Source organism: Dasypus novemcinctus, chromosome 13 (assembly GCF_030445035.2).
Source record: "Dasypus novemcinctus isolate mDasNov1 chromosome 13, mDasNov1.1.hap2, whole genome shotgun sequence".
In the NCBI taxonomy this organism is placed as follows: Eukaryota; Metazoa; Chordata; class Mammalia; order Cingulata; family Dasypodidae; genus Dasypus; species Dasypus novemcinctus.
In genome coordinates, this window is record NC_080685.1 from 55,171,369 (window position 1) to 55,191,578 (window position 20,210).

The 20,210-nt window shown below is 39.5% G+C and overlaps 1 protein-coding gene across 1 annotated transcript in view; it reads left to right on the plus strand.

The window, feature by feature from the left end:
- PAPPA2 (pappalysin 2) overlaps positions 1-20,210 on the plus strand; it is a 331,690-nt gene that overhangs the window by 23,684 nt on the left and 287,796 nt on the right. Inside the window, exon 2 of the mRNA XM_058310161.1 lies at positions 17,859-18,930. Within this exon, the coding sequence (XP_058166144.1) occupies positions 17,859-18,930 (1,072 nt within the window). The remainder of the gene's footprint in view (positions 1-17,858; positions 18,931-20,210) is intronic.

Genomic DNA, 20,210 nt, shown 5'->3' on the forward strand with positions numbered 1-20,210 from the left:
TCATACTGCTGTCAGCATCTGCATGACCTACTTTCTGCATTTGGGGATTTATATCTTTTCTGTTTTGTTGTTGGAATTCCAAGCACATGATTTTCCCATTTTTATGAAGGTGGGAGATCAGATCAATAGAAAGAAAAGCCTGCAGGCAGCTGTCCAGCTCTTCTGAGGAGCAGCATCCCAGCCCCACACCTCACAACACGGATGCTCATGATGCAAACCACAGTCAGTTCCATAGGGCACTGATGTGTTGTTTATGTAATTCCACAGTCAAAGGACCAGCAAAGTGTATAGAACACTCAGGAAATTTCATAATGCTCCTTCTCAAAGGTTATTAAAAATATTTGAAATGACATTCAAAAAAATCCCCTTGTTTAAAATTTACCCAGGAGACTGTTCTTTTTCTCTTTCTCTCTCTCTTTTTTTTTTTAAAGTGGTGGAGACTAGACATAAGGAACATTTCAGTACCTGTTAAATTATAGTTTTTATTAATTTCCTTATGTGGGGAAAAATAAAGTTGCTTAAACATAATTAGATAATGGACAATGTCAGTGCAAAGGGTGACTCTAAAGAAAGTTGCCCGGGATGAGTGGGGGTGGCAACAGGAGCCAGGGATTGGCTTGATTCTTAGGGATCCCTAGTGGGCACAGTGGTGAAGAGCCAGCATCCCTCTTCCAGGGGGTACTGCGAACAGAGCAGAGCTGGCACCCCTGCTTGGGAGTGACTGATGTAGAAAGAGGGGAGGGGGGAGCTTTGTTTTATATTAGATGGGGGAATTTTCTTTGTTAGAGGAAAGGGAGTTACTAGAGTGTCGTGTGATACCTTGTCAGTTGAGAAGATGCTTTTGGCAGCTCTGCTAACTACTACTTCTGGTTTAATCATTAGTAAATTATTTGACCCTACCATGAGCAGGGTGCTGGCCTTGATACAGTGGGAGTGTGGAAAGCATAAGACAGGATTGCTACCTCTTGAGCATTCTTAGCTGTTTTACATGTGTGGATCAGTTTAATCTTCCCCCAAACTCTTATCAGTTAGGTACTATTATCTCCATTATAATAGATAATGAAAATGAGGTTTACAAATTTGCTCAATCTTGCTCAAGGTTGTGGAGCTATTAAGTGGTAGATCTATGGGATGTGACTCCACAGTCTGTTTTTTAAATGAGAACATTATTAACCACCTTTATGGTTCTCAGTTTGACTGTTGATCTGGTTTCCTTTGGTCATTCGAGGGTCTGAATCAAGGCCTTAGAGAGGCTGGGGAAGACTGCAATAGGGCAGGGGTCTCCTGGGAGATCATTACGAGGTTCCTGAAGACATTGGCCACTCTCTGAAAGGCACACTAGAACTCTTGGTTGGCTATAGTGGTCATTCTTTCTGGTCCTATTGGACTCCTTTCTCAGCAAATAAAGGACTAATTACCCCAGGCAGAAAGTAGGAGATGAGTGCCTAATGAATGGTTTGGGCCATGGATTCTGAGGAAAGCCATGTTGCTTCCTGCTAGGATGGCCAAGGAGAACTTTTGGAAGAAAGAGGCTCCCACTACCCCATCCGTTCAGGGCAGAAGTTTATTTTAAGTCAGTGGTAGCACTTGGACCTGGTTCTGAGCATGCTTCACAGTGACTCAAGTCCCTTGGTTTTCTAGATTTTTCCAAGGAGTGCAAAATTCCTTTAAATAACCTCTAAGCACAAAGGCCATCTAGAAATGGAAATGGTCATTTTAGTTTTGCATTTATATTGTCATTATTATTACGAATTACCAAGATCACGTTTTGGACAAATAAACCTGATTAGGTCATTGTCTATCATATCCCACCTTTCTACACCTAAAATTCTTCAGTGGCTCCTGATTGATTACCCAGAGTATAAAGTCAAAACTGATTAGCTCTTATTCAATGTCCTTTATCATCTATTCAAGCCAATATACTTGATTTTATTTTACCATAGCCCTACTCAATGTATAATCCTTTAGTTAATTCATTTAACAAATATTTATTAAGTGTCTAATATATGATAGACTGTGTGCTAGACCCAAGTTATGTAAGTAAACAAGACAAAAATAGCCATAATTAATAACTGTTTACCTTTTTCAGTGTTTACTATAATCAGGTTTTGCTAGTATTAACTTATTTAATGCTCAAAACAATCTTATGAAGTAGGTACTATCATTAGTTCCATTTTACAGATGAGAAATTGAGACTCAGAAAGTTTATTGTAGGGAATTTGGTAAATGTCAATATATTAGTCAGCGTTTTCTAGGGAAACAAATCCCAAAGTATATGTGTGTGTATATATATAATCTTATGAGATTTATTGATTTATTATAAGAATTAGCTTACACAGCTTGGGGATGGGCAAGTATGAATTCTGTAGGGCAGGCTGCAAGCTAGGAACTCTGATGAAAGTTTCTGATGAATTCCCCAGGAGAAACTAGCTGGCTGAAGTAGAGATGGAAATTATTCCTTCTGACCACTGAAATCATCACTTCCCCCTTTAAGACCTTCAACTGATTGGATGAAAATTCACTCATTGTTCAAGGAAATCTCCTTAGTTGAGTGTAAAGGTAATCAGCCATAGATGCAACCAACTTACTGATGATTTAAATCCATGAAATATCCTCACAGTAACAATCAAGCCAGTGCCTTGACCAAACAACTGGACACCATAACCTGACCAAATTAACATATGGACCTAATTATCACAGCAAACATTTTAAAAAGCCTTCTTTCTTATGAATCTACACATGGAAATAAGCACATATATATTATTGTATACATTTTGGATCAGAGTATATATATATTTCAGAACATACTTTTTTAAATATTAATTACACCTAAAATTATGCAGATGATATGTGAACAAAAATAAGTGGCACAAATAGTATGCAAAAATGTCTAAAATATGTGTTTGTGTCTCTGTGTGTGCATGTGCATGCATATGTGTAAGATAAATAAAGTGTGTAGTAGGTTAGGTGAAGCTGGAAATAGAGGACACTTGCCTGCTGACGTTAACAGTATTTAAGCCACTAGATGAGTCTCTTTCTGACTCACTGACAAAGGCACAGATCTCAAAAGCACAGGTCTTCATCTGCTCTGATTTGGAGTCTTGCTACTCAAAGTGTGGTTTGAGACCAGCAGCAGTGGCATCACCTGGAAGTTTTTAGAAATGCAGAATTTTGGGTGCCACCCAAGACCTGCTGAATCAGACTCTGCATTTATTCAGACACCTGTTCAAAGACACAGTAAAATCTGGGACACTTGGATGAAGAGTTAATCTTTCAGATGTGTGTGCACTTTTAGCCTGGCCTCCAGGCAGTGCTAATCAGGAATTAGAGGCGAGTGCAGAAGGTGGTGATGCTTTTCATGTAGTTCCCCCTCATAGAAACAGTAACAATAACAACTATAAGGCAAACTAACATTTACTGACATGGCACTGTTCTCACTGCTTTCTATGAATGTCATGTACGATCTCTGTCTTCTGAGGTTTTAACTTCCTTTGGATTCTTATTCCTTACTTCACCATTCAATGCTTTCCTGCTTTCAGACAACCACAAAGCAAGCTCTCCCCATGCCCCCTAAATCTGCCTCATTGACTCTCACCCTGGGCATAGTGGACTATGGAAAACCAGAGAAATCCCCCATCCTGGTTTCTACATCTTTGCACATGAGAAAAACATGACTAAGATGAAAAGTGAACTGTAAGGAAAGATTGAAAAATTTGCAAGAAAGAATCTAGTAAAACAGTCCCCAGGAGGTTTTCTCCACTCTGTGCTCTAATTTGTAAAAGCTTTGACTCATAGATAAAAAGCTGAGCCTAATCCTGTGCTGAAGGAAAGTTATCTTGAATAGCTGAAAATGCCTCCTCAGGCTTCTTTTCTTATTTTCTCCCATCCTTCCAGCTGACATGGTCCTGTTCTCTGCCAGGCGTATATGGTCTTTGATGGATAGCCTCTCTACTCCAACTTCTTGGTCCTTTTCCTTCCCATTGTGATCTCCCTGGGGGATCAGGGTGTCCAAGTAGTTCTCCAGAAGGCAGTGGGTAAGCATGTGGGGAAGGCACAGGCACAACCTCTGCGAAAGGACCTTGCCTCAAGGTTGATTTATGGTCATGACCTAACCTGGCCCTGTGTTTTGTTCATTTTTCTCCTAAAAACAAACTCACACCCCATACCATATTTTTTTAGTTACCAGAGCTGATGATACTGTGTGTGACTCCTCTGTTTTTTTTTAATAGAACCTCACCTTCCTGGAAGCTGATGGGGATTCTGGGAGAAGGAGGGCTCTCACTCCTGGCCTTAATCCCCATAAAGATGCAGAGAAGAATTCCGCTGTGGGGATTTCCTGGAAGTGAGTCTCCATGGTCATATCTGTGCCAAAAGCAGCATTTCTGCTTGGAGCTTATTCTTATCTCTGCCACCTTGACCTGTTGTTAAGGTTATTCCTTGTGAAACTTTGCAATGTTCTCACATAGAAGTTCCCTCAAGGGTGGTTCTTTGTCCAAGAAGAGCCCTCAATAATTTTTTTTACACTCATTTTTAAAAACTTTGAAACCATATACCATCTATTAGAAAAATTAGAAAAATAAATTCAAAAAGAAAATTCTAAAAGAGGGAGTCACATAACAGTCAAATGAAATGTTTTTGTCCTTTTTCTCCAACTCATGCTTTCTTTTTCTAATACTTATATTTATAAAACTTGCCACAGAATTACTCATCCATCCATGTCCAGGCTCTTCAAAACTAATTTTAGTGAAACCCAGCTTATACAAGCTCTTCTCTATCTCTACTCTCTTTCTATATCTATTATTTGTCTTCTTCCAGTAAAGTTTCTTTTGATGACATCCCATCAATTTCTCCATATTCTCCAGTGGTTTCTCCCCATCTGTCTATTACTTCTCTTAATTTAGGCCAATAGCAATCTAGGCTTCTTCCTTTTAGAAAGTAAGGGGAGAAAAGATTAGAAGAAACTATAATTGAATATATATGTGTATATATTTTCTCCTTTTTACATCTCCCTACTTAACATCACTATCAATTTTTAGCATTTTTTAAAGGTGTATTCACATAACATACAGTCCATCCAAAGTGTACAATCCATGGCTTTTAGTATAATCACAGCGTTGTGCATTTATCACCATAATCAATTTTAGAATATTTTCATTACGCCATACTCCTTCGTCACCTCTCATCCTTCTTTCCTTCCTTAGCCCTACATAACAACTAATCTAATTTGGTCTCTATAAATTTATTTATATTTCCATTTGACACGAATCCTACCATTTGTAGTATTTTGTGTTTGGTTTCTTTCACTTAGCATAATTTTTTTTGATATTGTATTTTTTTTAAAGTAGAAAAGCTGTTGGTTTACGTAAAAGTCACGTAAAAAGCACAACATTCCCATATACAACCCTATTGTTGACGTGTTGCATTGGTGTGGTACCTTTGTTTCAACTGATAAAAGAATATTAAAATATTACTCTTAGTTATAGTCCATACTTTGCATTAGGTGTATTTTTTCTCATACACCAACTTATTTTTAACACCTTGTAATAGTGATTCACATTTGTTGTAGAAAAGAGCAATCTAATATTTGTCCATTATCTAGTTATCATCCACCACAGGATTCACTGTGTTATATAGTCCCATATTTTATCCTTTAGCTTTCTTCTAGTAATATACACAACCCTAAACTTCCCCTTTCAACCACATTCACCCACATAATTCAGCGTTGTTAATCATACTCACAATAAGGTGCTACCATCACCTCTAATCATTTCCAAACATTTATAATTGACCTAACTAGAAATTCTGCACAAATTAATCATCAGCTCCCAATTCTCTACCTTCATTCTATCTCCTGGTAACTTATTTTAGATTCCAATACTATTAGCTTGCATATAATAATTCATTCATATCAGTGAGATCATATAATATTTGTCATTTTGTGTCTGACTTAGGCTTATTTCACTCAAGGTAAGGCCCTCAAGGTTCATCCCTGTTGTTGCATGCATCACGATTTCATTCCTTCTTACATCTGAATAATATTCCAACAGATATATTTGGTACATTTCGTTTATCCATTCATTGTTTGATGGTCACTGGAGTTGCTTCCATCTTTTGATGATTGTGAATAATGCCTCTATGAATATCAGTGTACAAATGTCTGTTTGTGTCTCTCTGCTTTCAGTTCTTTTGGGTATATACCTAGCTCTGGGATTGTTGGATCATATGGCAAGTCTATACTTAGCATCCTGAGAAACTGTCAAACTGTCTTCCACAGTGGCTGCACCATTTTACAATCTCACCAGTAATGAATGAGTGTTCCTATTTCTACCACATCCTCTCCAACACTTGGAGTTTTTTTTTTTTTTAATAATGGCCCTTCTAGTAGGTGTGAAATGATATCTCATTGTGGTTTTGAGTTGTATTTCCCTAATTACTAATGATGTTGAGCATCTTTTCCTATGCTTTTTAGCTATTTGTATTTCCCCTTTGGAAAAATGTCTATTCAAGGCTTTTGCCCCTTTTTCAATTGGGTTGTCTTTTTCTTGTTGAGTTATAGGATATCTTTTTCTGGATATGAAACCCTTATCTGTTGTGTGGTTTCCACATGTTTTCTCCCATTGAGTAGGCTGCCATTTTACCTTTTTGATATAGTCATTTGAAGAACAAAAGTGCTTTGAAATACAAAAGATTTAAATTTTGAAGCAGTTAGCTTGTGCTTTGAATATAGAGTCCAAGAAACTACTGCCTACTACAAGATCTTGAAGATGCTTCCCTACATTTCCTTCTAGAAGTTTTATTGTACCTCCTCTTATATTTAGGTATTTGATCCATTTTGAGTTAATTTTTTGTATAAGGTGTGAGATGGGGTCCTCTTTTATTCTTTTGGATATGTATATCCAGTTCTCCCAGCACGATTTGTTATGAAGACTATTCTGTCCCAGTTGAGTAGACTTTGCAGCCTTGTCAAATATCAATTTGCTATAGATGTGAGGGTCTATTTCTGAACTTTCAATTCATTGGTTAATATATCTATCTTGGCGGTGGACTTGGCCCAGTGGTTAGAGCATCTGTCTACCACATGGGAGGTCCGCGGTTTAAACCCCGGGCCTCCTTGACCCATGTGAAGCTGGCCCACGTGCAGTGCTGATGCACGCAAGGAGTGCCCTGCCATGCAGGGGTGTCCCCCGCGTAGGGGAGCCCCACATGCAAGGAGTGCACCCCGTAAGAAGAGCCGCCCAGCGCGAAAGAAAGTGCAGCCTGCCCAGGAATGGTGCTGCACACACAGAGAGCTGACACAAGATGATGCAACAATAAGAAACACAGATTCCTGTGCCGCTGACAACAACAGAAGCGGACAAAGAACACGCAGCAAATAGACGCAGAGAACAGACAACTGGGGTGGGGAAGGGGAGATAAATAATAAATAAATAAATAAATAAAATCTTAAAAATATCTATATATCTATATGCTAGTACTGTGCTGTTTTGATCTCTGTAGCTTTGTAATATGATTTAAAGTCAGGAAGTATGAGTTCTCTCAATAAATTTTACTCCAAATGTGTAGGATGCAGAAGTAAGCAACTTATTACATGATGACAGGTAAAGAATACATCTAACATCCTGGGAAAAATCAAAGCTCCTGTTGGTGCACAAGGAAAATGCTTGGTCCCCCTTGAATCATTACTGAAGGTCAGAGGCAATTTTAGGGTAATTGGGATTCCCCAAGACTGGTGGGAAATACTCTTTCTCTAGGCCAAGACTTTCATGAATCAATTTGACCTCAGGAGCAGAGTCGGTGCAATGCAGAAATCAGGAACCTTTCATTTCGTAGCCCTGGGAGAAATTCACAGATGTCCAAGGTAGGTTCTTGTCTTTAAGGCATTTTCAAGTTGCTTTGTTGAATAAAAAAAATATCAGCACTTCAGTGAAGCTCAGGAGCTGCCATGAAAAATGGAAATGACTTTGACCGAGATGGTTAAGGAGGACTTCCTGGATAAAGTGAAACTTAAGCCTAGTATTGAAGGGCATGCCCATAGATGGGAGGTATTTTCAGACAAAGGGTAATGTGATATAATTTGTGGGGCTGGGAATATACTTGGAATGTTGATTTTAAGAATTTGATACACTAACTAGAGAGAAAGATTTTAACTGGGACAGTATGTTAGAAGGAGGTCTTTGAATCTTTCTCTATGGGTCTATGTAATCTATTAGAGAGGGGTATTTTTTACTTATGCATTTATTTGAACACTCTAAAATAAGTTGTCATAATGTTCATGAAACACAGATTTCCTCTTTCTGGAGGAGTAAATAGTATAAGATGCTATTTCCACCTTTTGTCACTATGAAATAAGAGTGCCAAAGAAGGTGGATTCCTGACAGTTCTCAGAGATTCCATTTTTTCCTTACTTTTTAGTGACCTTTTAACTCCTGGGGTGGATGGTACTTTTCCTTTTCATCCCGACTCTAAGAACGGGGTTGAAACATGACTTAGATTGGTCTTGTGGCCAGAGGGATTCCATTCTGTTAAAACCAAGAATGGAGGATTCCAATAAGGGAAAGGGGAGATTTTGGGTAGAGAAGGAGGCAAGCTATCACAACAGTATGACTGAAACAGTTGAGAACTGGTGGCAGCACATCTCTAGACCAGCCCACATTCCTTTTTTTAATCACATTCTCTTAAACATAGATTCCTATTCTGCCAGTTATATACTTGGGGAAACTAAGGAAAAAGAGGAAATTAAGATGGAAGACACATCTTGTAAGTGAGCTGCCAGTTGTGTGCTCTTCACATCAGCTTCCCACCCACCTTCAGACTTCAGTCACAAGCCTATCCTTTGCCACAGGGTTCTCTAGAGTTGATTAATGAATGTTTGTGTCATAGAAAGCCCTTCAAGGCCACCCAGAAATGTTACATAATGTTCAGCAAGTTATACTGTCATTTTAGGGACTAGCCAACAAGGAGATATTAACAACCGTGGTAGCCAAACTGCTTCTTCTCTTAAACTATTTCCAGGTGTGGATATAAGTCTGTACATTTAGTTTTTTGAGAGTCAAATTCCAGTTGCCTTCAGGTAGTGCACTGGAATGGTTTTGATCCTTGCCTTTCTCTAGAACTTGATAGGTGTGAGATAGTGGATGACTTGCTTAACTTTTCTGACCCTCAGTTTTCTGATCTATTAAGAAAGAATAATAAGATTTGCTCATACATTTGTGGTAGGGTTTAATGGAGGTGGCACATGTTCAGTGTCTGGAGCATAGTAAGCATTTAATAAAAGGTAGTTCAAATTTTCTTGTTTTTCTTGTTTCAAGTTTTTCTTCTTCACAGAAATAGTAGGTCCCCTGAGTTGAAAAAAAGAACTCAAGGAACTGGAAGAGGCAGGATTATTCCTCTACAGGGGCCACATTTTAAAATTTCCCCATTAAGCATTTGTTTGTAATGTTCTAGCTCTGATGTATGTCATTTTATTAGAATTTTTCAAAATCATTAAGGAAGACTGTAACCCAGTTTGAGAGAAGGCCTTTCTCCTTGAGGGTAACTGACTCTATTAATTCTAAATGCTGGTAATAAATAATAGTAGAGAACTGGATTCAAATAATTGTTGTTGAAGATCCACATGAATGTATTACTCTGTTAAGATAACATTTGTCTCTAAATAATGAATTTTGGAGTTGGGGGAAGGAGTTCAGTGAATAAAAGATCTTCATAAATTTACTTTACTTTCTCTCAAAACTCAGATTAAATACAAGGTAAGATATATATGAACAATTTTAAATTTGTAAACATTGACATATAATGGAAGTCAGTTTCAAGCAAGAGCTGAAAGAATAGTTCTTAAAATTTTAAGACAATATGGTCCAAATGCTTGGCTTTGTACCACCACCATCATCATTTGATCTGATTTTTCTAACCCATGGGCTATCATAGTTCAGTTTGGTGTTGAGTGATTTCATAAATCATATTCATGATCTGGTCCATCTGTTCCTCCCAAGAATGTGGCTTTGATGCGTAAACAACAGTTATAACATGCTTGCTTTTATCACATGTACATCCAAAGTTATAAAATCCCAACATTGCACAAGCTCAGAATTTTACCCTGTATATTGTATTGGCTTAGACTGCATTAGTTTTGTTAGCCTTTGCTCTGCTATATTGAGAAGAAAGAGAAGTCTCCTAAATGGGGGAATTCCTTAATTTTTCTTTGGAAACAAATTCCCCTGATCCTGCTTAATGGAATCAAGGATAAAGAACTGGAGACCCCTCCTGAGAGCTTGTTGTTGAACTGTACAGGTGGTTCTGTGATCTCAGCTTGTGGTTGAAGGATGCTGAAGAGCAACCTGGGATGAAGAGATTTTATTTCACAGGTACAGTTGGTTGCTTGGTGCCCAGGTGGAAATCTTAAAGCCCAAAACCCACAGTAGAGGCAACATTTAACTTTTTAAAAACCTAAAGCAATCAGGTCATCATCAAAGCAACCACATCTACATTAGTAGTCAGAGGGAGAAGGAGGCAACTGGCAGCTTGCATCTGCTTTTCTTTTTAGTCTTTACAGTGCTGGATCTGGCTCAGACTGCTGTTTGTACATATCTCTTCCCAACTCCATGTTCAGTGACTTCAGTAACTGGCAAATGGTACAAATCAGGGATTTCCCCCCCCCCCCCCCCCGCTTTAGTTGTTAAATAATTACAGCATACCCTGGCTTTAAATCTAATTTGTTCTTCCCTTTTATATCTCATCATCCTAGCTAATGTTTTTGGTTTCTTTATATGAGTTAGAACCTGTGCAACAATCTTTTACATGTATCAGCTTTAGGAGGCAGATCTGTGATCTCAGCTTGTGGCTGAAGAATGCTGTTTCAGTTTTCTAACTACTAAAACAAATACCACACAGCGATTTGGCTAAAACCATGGGAATTTATTGGTTCACTGTTAGGAGGCTAGGAGAAGTCCAAAATCAAGGGCATTAGCAAGGCAATACTTCCTCTCCAAAGATGGTGGCTTTCTGGGGTCCCTGGGCCTTGACTTTTCTGTCACAGTGCAGTACACATGGCAATATCTTCTCTTTTCTCCTCCAGGTCCCATTGACTCCCAGTTTCTGGCTGCTCCCTATGGCTTTTCTCTTTGTGGCCTTTCCTATAAGGTCTCTAATAGGATTAAGACCCATTCTGATTTGGTTCGGCCACAACTTATCTGAAGTAACTTCATCTAAAGGTCCTATTTACAATTAGTTCATACCCACAGGAATAGACTAAGATTAAGAATCTATTTTTCAGGAGTACACAACTCCAAGCTGCCACAGATACTAAATTACAGAATTGAGATGGACAGATTTTATTTCACAGGTGCATTTTGCAAATGAGAGGACCCTGAGGCAGAGTAATATGAGGTAAATTTTCTGAGGTCACAGAGCCTGTTAGGAGAAGAGTAGGAACTGAGACTTCTGGCTCATTCATCCTTGCAACTACCACAGATGACAGTCTTCCCCACATAGGTGTCGTAGAAAACCATCCTGGGTTAGAATCATGCCTTGATTCTACTGCTCTCTCTGCATCCAGCCTGACACCAAAATTCTCTAAGACTCAGTGTTTTCATCCTGAGACCAGTGATAATATTCCTGCTTAGCCAATAGGATTGTTTTATAGCTTAAGAGGTATAGATATAAGATTGCTTGAATACTATGTAAATGGGCAATAACATGACATGCTAAGAAGTGAAGGAGAAATATTCACAAAATAGCACCACCTCCCAAATTCAGTGAAGCAACTGAAATGGGCATTTTATATATATTTAAGTTCTAAGAAACCTTACAGACTTACTAATATTTCCGGGTGAACTGGCAAGTCTTTTGATCCAGAAATGTGTGAACTAATAACTTGGAATGCTTTACCAGTCTGACTAGTAACCAGTGTAGCTCTAGTTTCAAGGGCAAATTTGGAACCAAATTATTAACAAGATAAGTCAGCTCTAGAAAGTTGACATTTAATGACTTGAGTGAGAATTTCCGCAATATTATGTCCATATTTTAATAAACAGGTCCTTTTTTCTACTCCTGTTTCCATAGCTATTTATACTTTCAGTAGTCAGCATATTTCACTGTAGTCGTTTATTTAAGTTTTATCTTATATGCTAATGCTAACTCTGCCTGATATCAAATAACCAGTTGATCACTAGAGATTCACCAGCACTAAGTACTGAGATTGGCAGCTAGTATTGCTTCATAAACACCTACTGAGCAAGATGCATGAGTGAACTGATTACATGGAACCCTTGTGGTGTTCATGTATTTCCTGTGCTCCAGTTGTCTATCTATTAGCTTTGGGGAGTTCATTGGGTATCTTAATTGTAGTTGGACCTCATGTTCAGAGCAAGGACCACTGGTGGGAGATTTCTTGCTACAGTTACTCTGTGTGCTTTCAGGGTACTGGAAGCATCTGACAGCAGTAGGGAAATCTCAAGATATTTCCTAACTTACAGGGTATGGTCCAAACTCCTTACTGTGTCCTATGAGGTCTGGCTGGACTTGACATATCTAACTTAATTTCCCACATCTATCAATACCTAACTCCTAATCACTACCCTCATACATTAACCTGTTTCTTCCCTGTGCCTTCACTCCTGCTGTTCTGTAATTCCTTTGCCTGGCTAACTCTTACATACTCTAAGAATTAGTTTGGGCCTCGTCTCCTCAGGAAATCCTCTCTGAACCCCTGGGTTGAAATGAGATCTCCTCCTCTGTGCTTTCATTTGCCTCTGCATTCCTTGATCTTCATTCTGATGTTAGATTGTAATTGTCTCCTGTATATCTCACTCCCTCATTGGATAGTAACTCCTCAAGGGAACAGACCATTTTCTCTTTCCAAAGCTGAGAGTAGTGTTTATGTCTGGCATGAATGAGTTGTCCAATAAATGCTCAATGAACTGAACTGACTGATTCCAAATGGAATTCCCTTTATTCCAGGGGAAAAGAGACAGTAAGATGAAATGTGAAACCATTGTGGTTTAGCAGGGTTACAGCTCTTCATGTTATCAAGGATGGTCCTGTTTCCTCCAGCTCCAGCTGAAGTTTGTAGCTTTTAGGTCAAAGGCTCAGATTTGGGGTCAAGTCTCTGTTTGCCTGAGCACAAACTGCAGTTCCAACCTAACTGTGGATTGGATTTTTTGTTCCCAAGGGGGAAGAGAATCAAAAATTTCTCCACTCACAGATTCCAGATTGGGGTAATGAGTTATTACTGGTACAAATTACAGAAGATGTAGGGAAGGCAGAAATATTTGTTTACTCTGTCCTTGGAATTTAGAAAACCCTGACATAGGCCATACAATCTCATGAAAGAGGCTGGGATTGATCCAAGTGATCCTTAAGGAGATGTAAACTCTAATATGTTTCAATACCACAATTTCCTCCCTTGGAATAATAATTTTTCTTTTTTTTTTTTGAGCAAACAGTATTTATTTTCATGTCAGGAATCTTAAATATGAGTTTTTTTAATAACAAATAATAAAAAGTCACAATTACTTATCAATCCTAGATAAATAATTAGCCAGGTTCCCTAATTTATCTGTGCACTTACATAAAACAGTATTTCATTTCTATTATCTACTTCTCATTCCATTAGTTTGCTGAATTAACAAGTATGTACTACTGTTGCATAGAGACCTCAGAAAACCTAAGATGCTTGATCAGATATGATTTTTAAATAAAAGGTTTAAAAATTTCAGACAAGTTTTCTACTTTTATGTTGATTTAACTTACTGATGATAAAAATCTTTCTAATTTTCCTTTACTCCTCACAAATACGAAGATATGGTTCCACAAAAATCTGTTTTTGTGAAAGCTACGTATGTGATTCTGATCCACAGCTATAGTTGATATTAGGTTAGAGAATTCTATTTGCCAAATGTCTTTTTTTTTTTTTTTCCTGGAAGGCATGTAGGGCAGTGCTTTAGCAACTATTTACTCTCTCTTCATGTATATGAAGCCCGAAGAACAGTAATCTAGCAAAAAAATGCAGTTATCAAAGTACCTCATGAGAGTTCTCACATGTTTCTTAGACCTCTTAATAGAAAGTAAAGAATCATTACTCTGTCAATCACCTAGAAACTAATTTTTGTGCATACTTGCTAGAACTCTGAACTAAAATAGATTATTTTACTGCTCTTGACCAATAAATCCTTTTTGACATAAGTACCATTACCTAGATTACTCACAATTATAACTAATATAATATAAAATTCCATTATCTATAAAATGTTCTCAAGAAGTTCAAAATACCACTAGATGATTGGCATGTAATCAAGTTAATTATCTGGTAATTTATATGTTAAGCCTAATAATTTATATCCCAACACACACACATACTTGTGTGTGTGCAACAAATAGAAATGAGTCCTCCCAAGTCTTCATCTTAAAAACCACAATTGAATCATTAGTTGAGAGATTAGCAACTTCAAGGTCAAGATATTAAACACAGCAGCTCATTTATTCATAGGTTTAGCAAAGGGACATATCAAGGCTAAAATAAATAAACCAAGGACAAAATATGAAGCAGAGAATTTAGTATTGATCTCCCTAGATTTGCCTGCTGTTTTGAAAATCCACCCAATAAAAAAACTTGAAAAGCATAAGTTCTTACAATTTTTAAATAGACAGACCCTTGTGTAAAAATGAAACAAAAGTGACAGAAGAGACATGTGTAGAGAGGTCACATCTGAGTCCAATTCCATCGCACTCAGGAACACAAATTCCAAAGTGGGGCCCACTGACAAGGTACTGAACTCCAGAGCCAACTGCCATGACCGTAGGACCTGTGTGTCTCTGTAGCCCTCAGGATTGCCAGTATCTGGGGTTTTATCTACTTAGGGTGTCTCTGGGATCCTGCTGAGGCATAGGTAAGTTTGACCCCTCTGATGACCTTCCAACTCTTTTTTTGAAGACTCTTAGCCATATAAACTCATTTGTCTTTACCATTTCCCCCTTTTATTCATGTCTTTTTTAGTTGCATCACCAGTTAGTGATTGGTAGTAATCCCTCGGCACGAGGGAGGCTCATCCCTGCGAGTCATGTCCCACGCTGGGGGAAAGATAATGCATTTACATGCTGAGTTTGGCTTAGAGAGTGGCCACATTTGAGCAATATGGAGGCTCTCAGGAGGTAACTCTTAGGCACCCTGCAGCTCTAGGCCTAGTTGAAATTTCAGGCACACAGACTCATAAGCATAGTCATTAGTATCAAGGGTTCATCACTGGACCATCCTTCTTCACTGGTCTTTGCCATTGTACTTGGGGGATTGTTGCTGTTGTTGTTTGTAACTCCCTCAGTTGTTGTTTGTTTGTAACTGTAACTACCATGAAAATACCCAATGAATATCTGAACATTTTTATATACCCTATATACATGCCCTGGAGAACTCCCTCCCAACCATGTGTCCCCATGAATAGCACCCCACACCACCTTTCCTGCCCTGTCATAGTTGAACTGGGCACCCTGAGCCTCAGCAGAGTTGCAATTTCTACTCTCCAGTTCATTGGACTTACCCAGGTCAGCTAACAGGGAGGTGAAGATGGTCAACCACCACAACAGGGAACTGAGAGTGCCTACAACTCCAAGCAGGAGAATCATATCCTTCAACCATGAGGGATCTAACACCTTCTCAATATAGAGGTGGAGTGGACATCATCATCTCAGGGTCCACAGGATGGAGGAATAAAATATGGATTAGAGTAAACTTACTGGTATTCTACTATAGAACTATTGTGACTAGTAATGGAAAAAATCATAGCATTGATGTGGAGAAAGAGGTCATGGTAGTTGCTGAGGGTAGGGAGAAGGAAGATGAGATGTGATGTGGGGGCATTTTCAGGACTTGGAGTTGTCCTAAATGATATTGCAGGGACAGAAAAGTAACAAAACACAACAATAAAAAACAAAAAACAACAACAAAAAACAAAACTGGAAAATCCCCATTGCATGTACCTAATCATTGCCAGCACTTTAAAGCCTAATTACCTGAATTACTGGGTTGGGGAGTAGCTGCTTCTGTTGCAAAGAACTTTTTACATTTTTAAAATCACAAGTTATTAATTTTTGTTAGAAGCAGAAGAGAATATTATTATTGTGTATGGAAACAGCTGTTTTTGAAATACTTGCCTGCAGATCAGAATAGGAGGCCTTGTGGTTTATGAACCCAGATTATCCATAGAGAAATACTGTTTGAATGGATTATTTAGGAACTCAGGAGAATAAATAAGATTATTTTTTTTAATAGCCTGAGGAAGAAGAATCCTTAATGTTAACCCAGGTATTTGATCCAAAGACTTGCAGCTTTCTCCATTATTCATTCATCAGTTAACATTTGCTAAGAACTTCCTGCATGAAGTTCCTATAATTTACAAGTAAAATGTTTTTTCCTGAGGCTCTAGCTATGTACTAGAAGAGGTGCACAGAAGAAATGGGGGATTCATCACCTAAGATGGGTTGCTGGGAACATTCGAAGCTCTGTTTTCGTTTGCTATGCTGCTGAAATGCAGATACTATGGAATGGGTCAGCTCTTAACAATGGGGATTTATTAGTTTACAAGCTTACACTTTGGAGGCTGAAAAAAATGTCCAAATCAAGATACCATCAAGTGTTTCTCCCCGAAGACCACTCCTCTGTCACATGGCAAAGCACAGAGCAGCATCAGCTGGTCTTCCCTTCTCTTCTGAATTTCCTTGTTTCCAGTTTCTTACTTCCATGGTTTCTCCATTCTCTCTCTCTCTATTCATCTTGTTTTTAAAGGACTCTAGTAAGAGGATTAAGACTCATCCTGGGCCATGCCTTAACTGAAGTAACCTCTTCAAAAGGTCCTACTCACAACAGGTTTACACCCACAGGAATGGATTAGCTTTAATAGCATGATTTTCTGGAGTCCATAGAGCTCCAAACCATCACAGCCTCCAAACTCCCTTTGGGGTACTCTTTCATCTGTAGCTGTGCCGTATCTGATCTGACCACTCCTTCCTGCTGCAGATTTATTAGTGCTCTAGTTATCTACAGGTGTCTCCTCCTCTGTTATTCAATTCTATTTCATAGTCCTGGGCCTGTTGTAAACAAGGTAGATAGGTAGTGCATGGCTGCAGGCTTTTCATTTATTTGGGAAAGTTCTACTTCTGTGCTATGGGGGCAACCATGGGTTTTAGAGGAATCATTCTAATAACTGACTTGACTAGTTTCTCAAGTAATGCCGATGGGGGCAATACCACTTTGCTTACTCTGGAGAATAACTGTTTTCTGTGGGTGGCTGTCCTTGCCCAAGGAGTGGTACTCAGGAATAGTTGGGAGGAATGATGTCTGGGACATTACATACTTCTCTCAGGGACCCATTAACTCATCAGCTCCTCATTTTCCCCTCATTTTTTGTCATTTTGATATTCAGTGGAGAAAATTGACCTTTTGAGATGATAGGAGATACTAGGCGTTTTCCAAAACTATGACTGCACTTGTGGCTCCTGAGGAAATGGAAAGGGGCTGGTATCAGTGAGAAGAAGGCATGAACTCAAAGTCATTTAGCATGAGGGCCATCTGTGAAATAGTGCTAGAGGATGGTTTGCATTGGTCATCCCCTTGCCAGCCTCCATTTTATATATTTAAAAATACCAGAATGAGTTTAAGTTGGATCGCATCTCAAACCAGATTCCTGATAGATGCTGTCAGAATGGTCTGACATAAGGTATTGGACAGGAATTGCAGGTGGGAAATCTGTATATCATTTATTTTTTTCCCATAAAAAACCTACGTTCTTGCTATTTACATGGGTTTTCTTCTCCCACTCTCCATCCCCCTTTGTACCTGGTATTTCTCCCTTTGGTTCTTCCTTCTTTCCCAGGTGTGTTTGATAACTGCTCCCACACTCTCAGTGACAAGGGCTGGGCCCTGGGGATCCGCTCAGACAAGGACAAGGGAAGGCGAGATGCTCGCTTCTTCTTCTCCCTCCGTACCGACCGAGTGAAGAAAGCCACTGTCCTGACTGGACACAGTCGCTACCGACCAGGCATGTGGACACATGTGGCAGTCACTTATGATGGACAACGAATGGCACTGTATGTGGATGGGACTCAGGTGGCCAGTCGTCCAGACCAGTCTGGTCCCCTGAACAGCCACTTCATGGCATCTTGTCGTTCTTTGCTTCTGGGGGGTGATAACTCTGATGATGGACACTATTTCCGTGGACACCTGGGCACATTGGCCTTCTGGTCCATGGCTCTCCCACAAAGCCATCTGCAGCACAGTCCAAAGCATCCAAGTGGGGTGGAGGCATTAACCACCCTGATCCTGACAGCCAATTTTGAGCCCCTTGAAGAACAGTGGGTCCCCTTTAGAGATGAGAAGTACCCACGGCTTGAGATTCTCCAGGGTTATGAGCCAGAGCCTGAGATTCTGTCACCTTTGCAGCCCCCACTCTGTGGGCAAACAGCTTGTGACAATGTAAAGTTGATTTCCCAGTACAATGGGCACTGGACTCTTCGGGCAGAGAAGGTAATACACTATCAGGTGGTGAACATCTGTGACGATGAGGGACGGAACCCCACTGTGAGTGAGGAGCAGATCAAGAGGCAGCATGAGGTGCTGAATGAGGCCTTTGGCCGTTACAACATCAGCTGGCAGTTGAGCACCCACCGGGTCCACAACTCTACCTTGCGTCACCGGGTTGTGCTTATAAACTGTGAGCCCAGCAAGATTGGCAATGACCATTGTGACCCTGAGTGTGAGCACCCTCTCACAGGCTATGATGGGGGTGACTGCCGCCTGCACGGCCGCTGCTACTCCTGGAACCGGAAGGATAAGCTGTGCCACATGGAGTGCAACAACATGTTGAATGACTTTGACGATGGTGACTGCTGCGACCCCGAGGTGGCTGATGTGCGCAAGACCTGCTTTGACCCTGACTCACCCAAGAGGTAAGGGACTGGGTCTCAGGGGTGTCCTGCCTGTAGGACTTCTGGAGATGAAAAGAGGAATTACATAGTCTCCTGATCTGCCCCATTAGATATCATTTTGTGAAATACTGGTGATATGCTAGGTACTTAGGAACATGAAGAAGATGAAGACATGGGGCAGATCTCACTGAACTCACTATCTTGGAGCAGGCAACTGTGTATACAGGTCCTTGATGTAATAAAGTGTGACATACACCAGGTACTAGGGGCACTGCAAAGCTGAAAATCTATTCTACCAGGGACAGTCAGGGAATCTTCACAGAGAGCAAACAAGGCTAACATTGATTAAAACCAATCAACACCAAATATACATGACCATCCTTTCTGTAGTCTTAGGTTTTCAGCCACATAATACAAATCTATGAAGAGGACTCAGGTCTGATTAGTCTCTGGTACAGTTTCAGCAGTTCAGCCATTTCACAAACACAAGATAGTCTCCATCTCTGCAGCTGAAAGACATCTTGCCATAAGTCTCCTTTAAGTAACTGAGGTCTTTCACTTTTGCCTCTTTAAATTCCCCTCTTGACACTGCATCCATGAGGATCTTTTGTAAAAAATAAATCAGATCTTGTCATTCCCCTTCTTAAATTTTATTCCCACTTCACATAGAATAAAGTAAAATCTCCCCACCTAGCTCATGAAGGTCTGGTACATCTGGTCCCTGCTTATCTCTCCAGTCATATTGCCCCAACTACTCTCCCCACCCACACCACACAGCTTCATTGATTTCATTCTCGTACCTTTGAATGGATCAAGATTTTCCTGCCCTAGGGCTTTGCATTAGCTGTTCCATCTTGGAATCCTCTTTTCCTTGACCGACTCAAAGTGGGTTCTTTCTTGTCATTCAAGTATCTGTTTAAATGTCACCTCCTGGGGAAGTCTTTTCTGATCAACCAGGTTAAAGTAGCTGCTCAATCACTATTACATCAACTAATTTTAATTTTCTGTATAATACTTATCATCTCTTATGTTTTTCTTCTGTATTCTTTTATTTGCCTATCTTTCACCTATCTCTAGCTCCTTGAGATCAGGTACTTTGTCTCTTTTGTTGGCCACTATATTTCCAGTGCCTAGAACAGTGCCTGACACTTACTAGTTTATTTTAATGAATTAATGGATCTGATGTATCTTCTGAGACAGAAGCCAATAAGAGGATTCTCATTTGGTGGCAGAAGAAAGGATAGGAGGGATGTAAGAAAGGAGGGGACGTAGGTGGTAAATATATTAATTTGTGCATATGG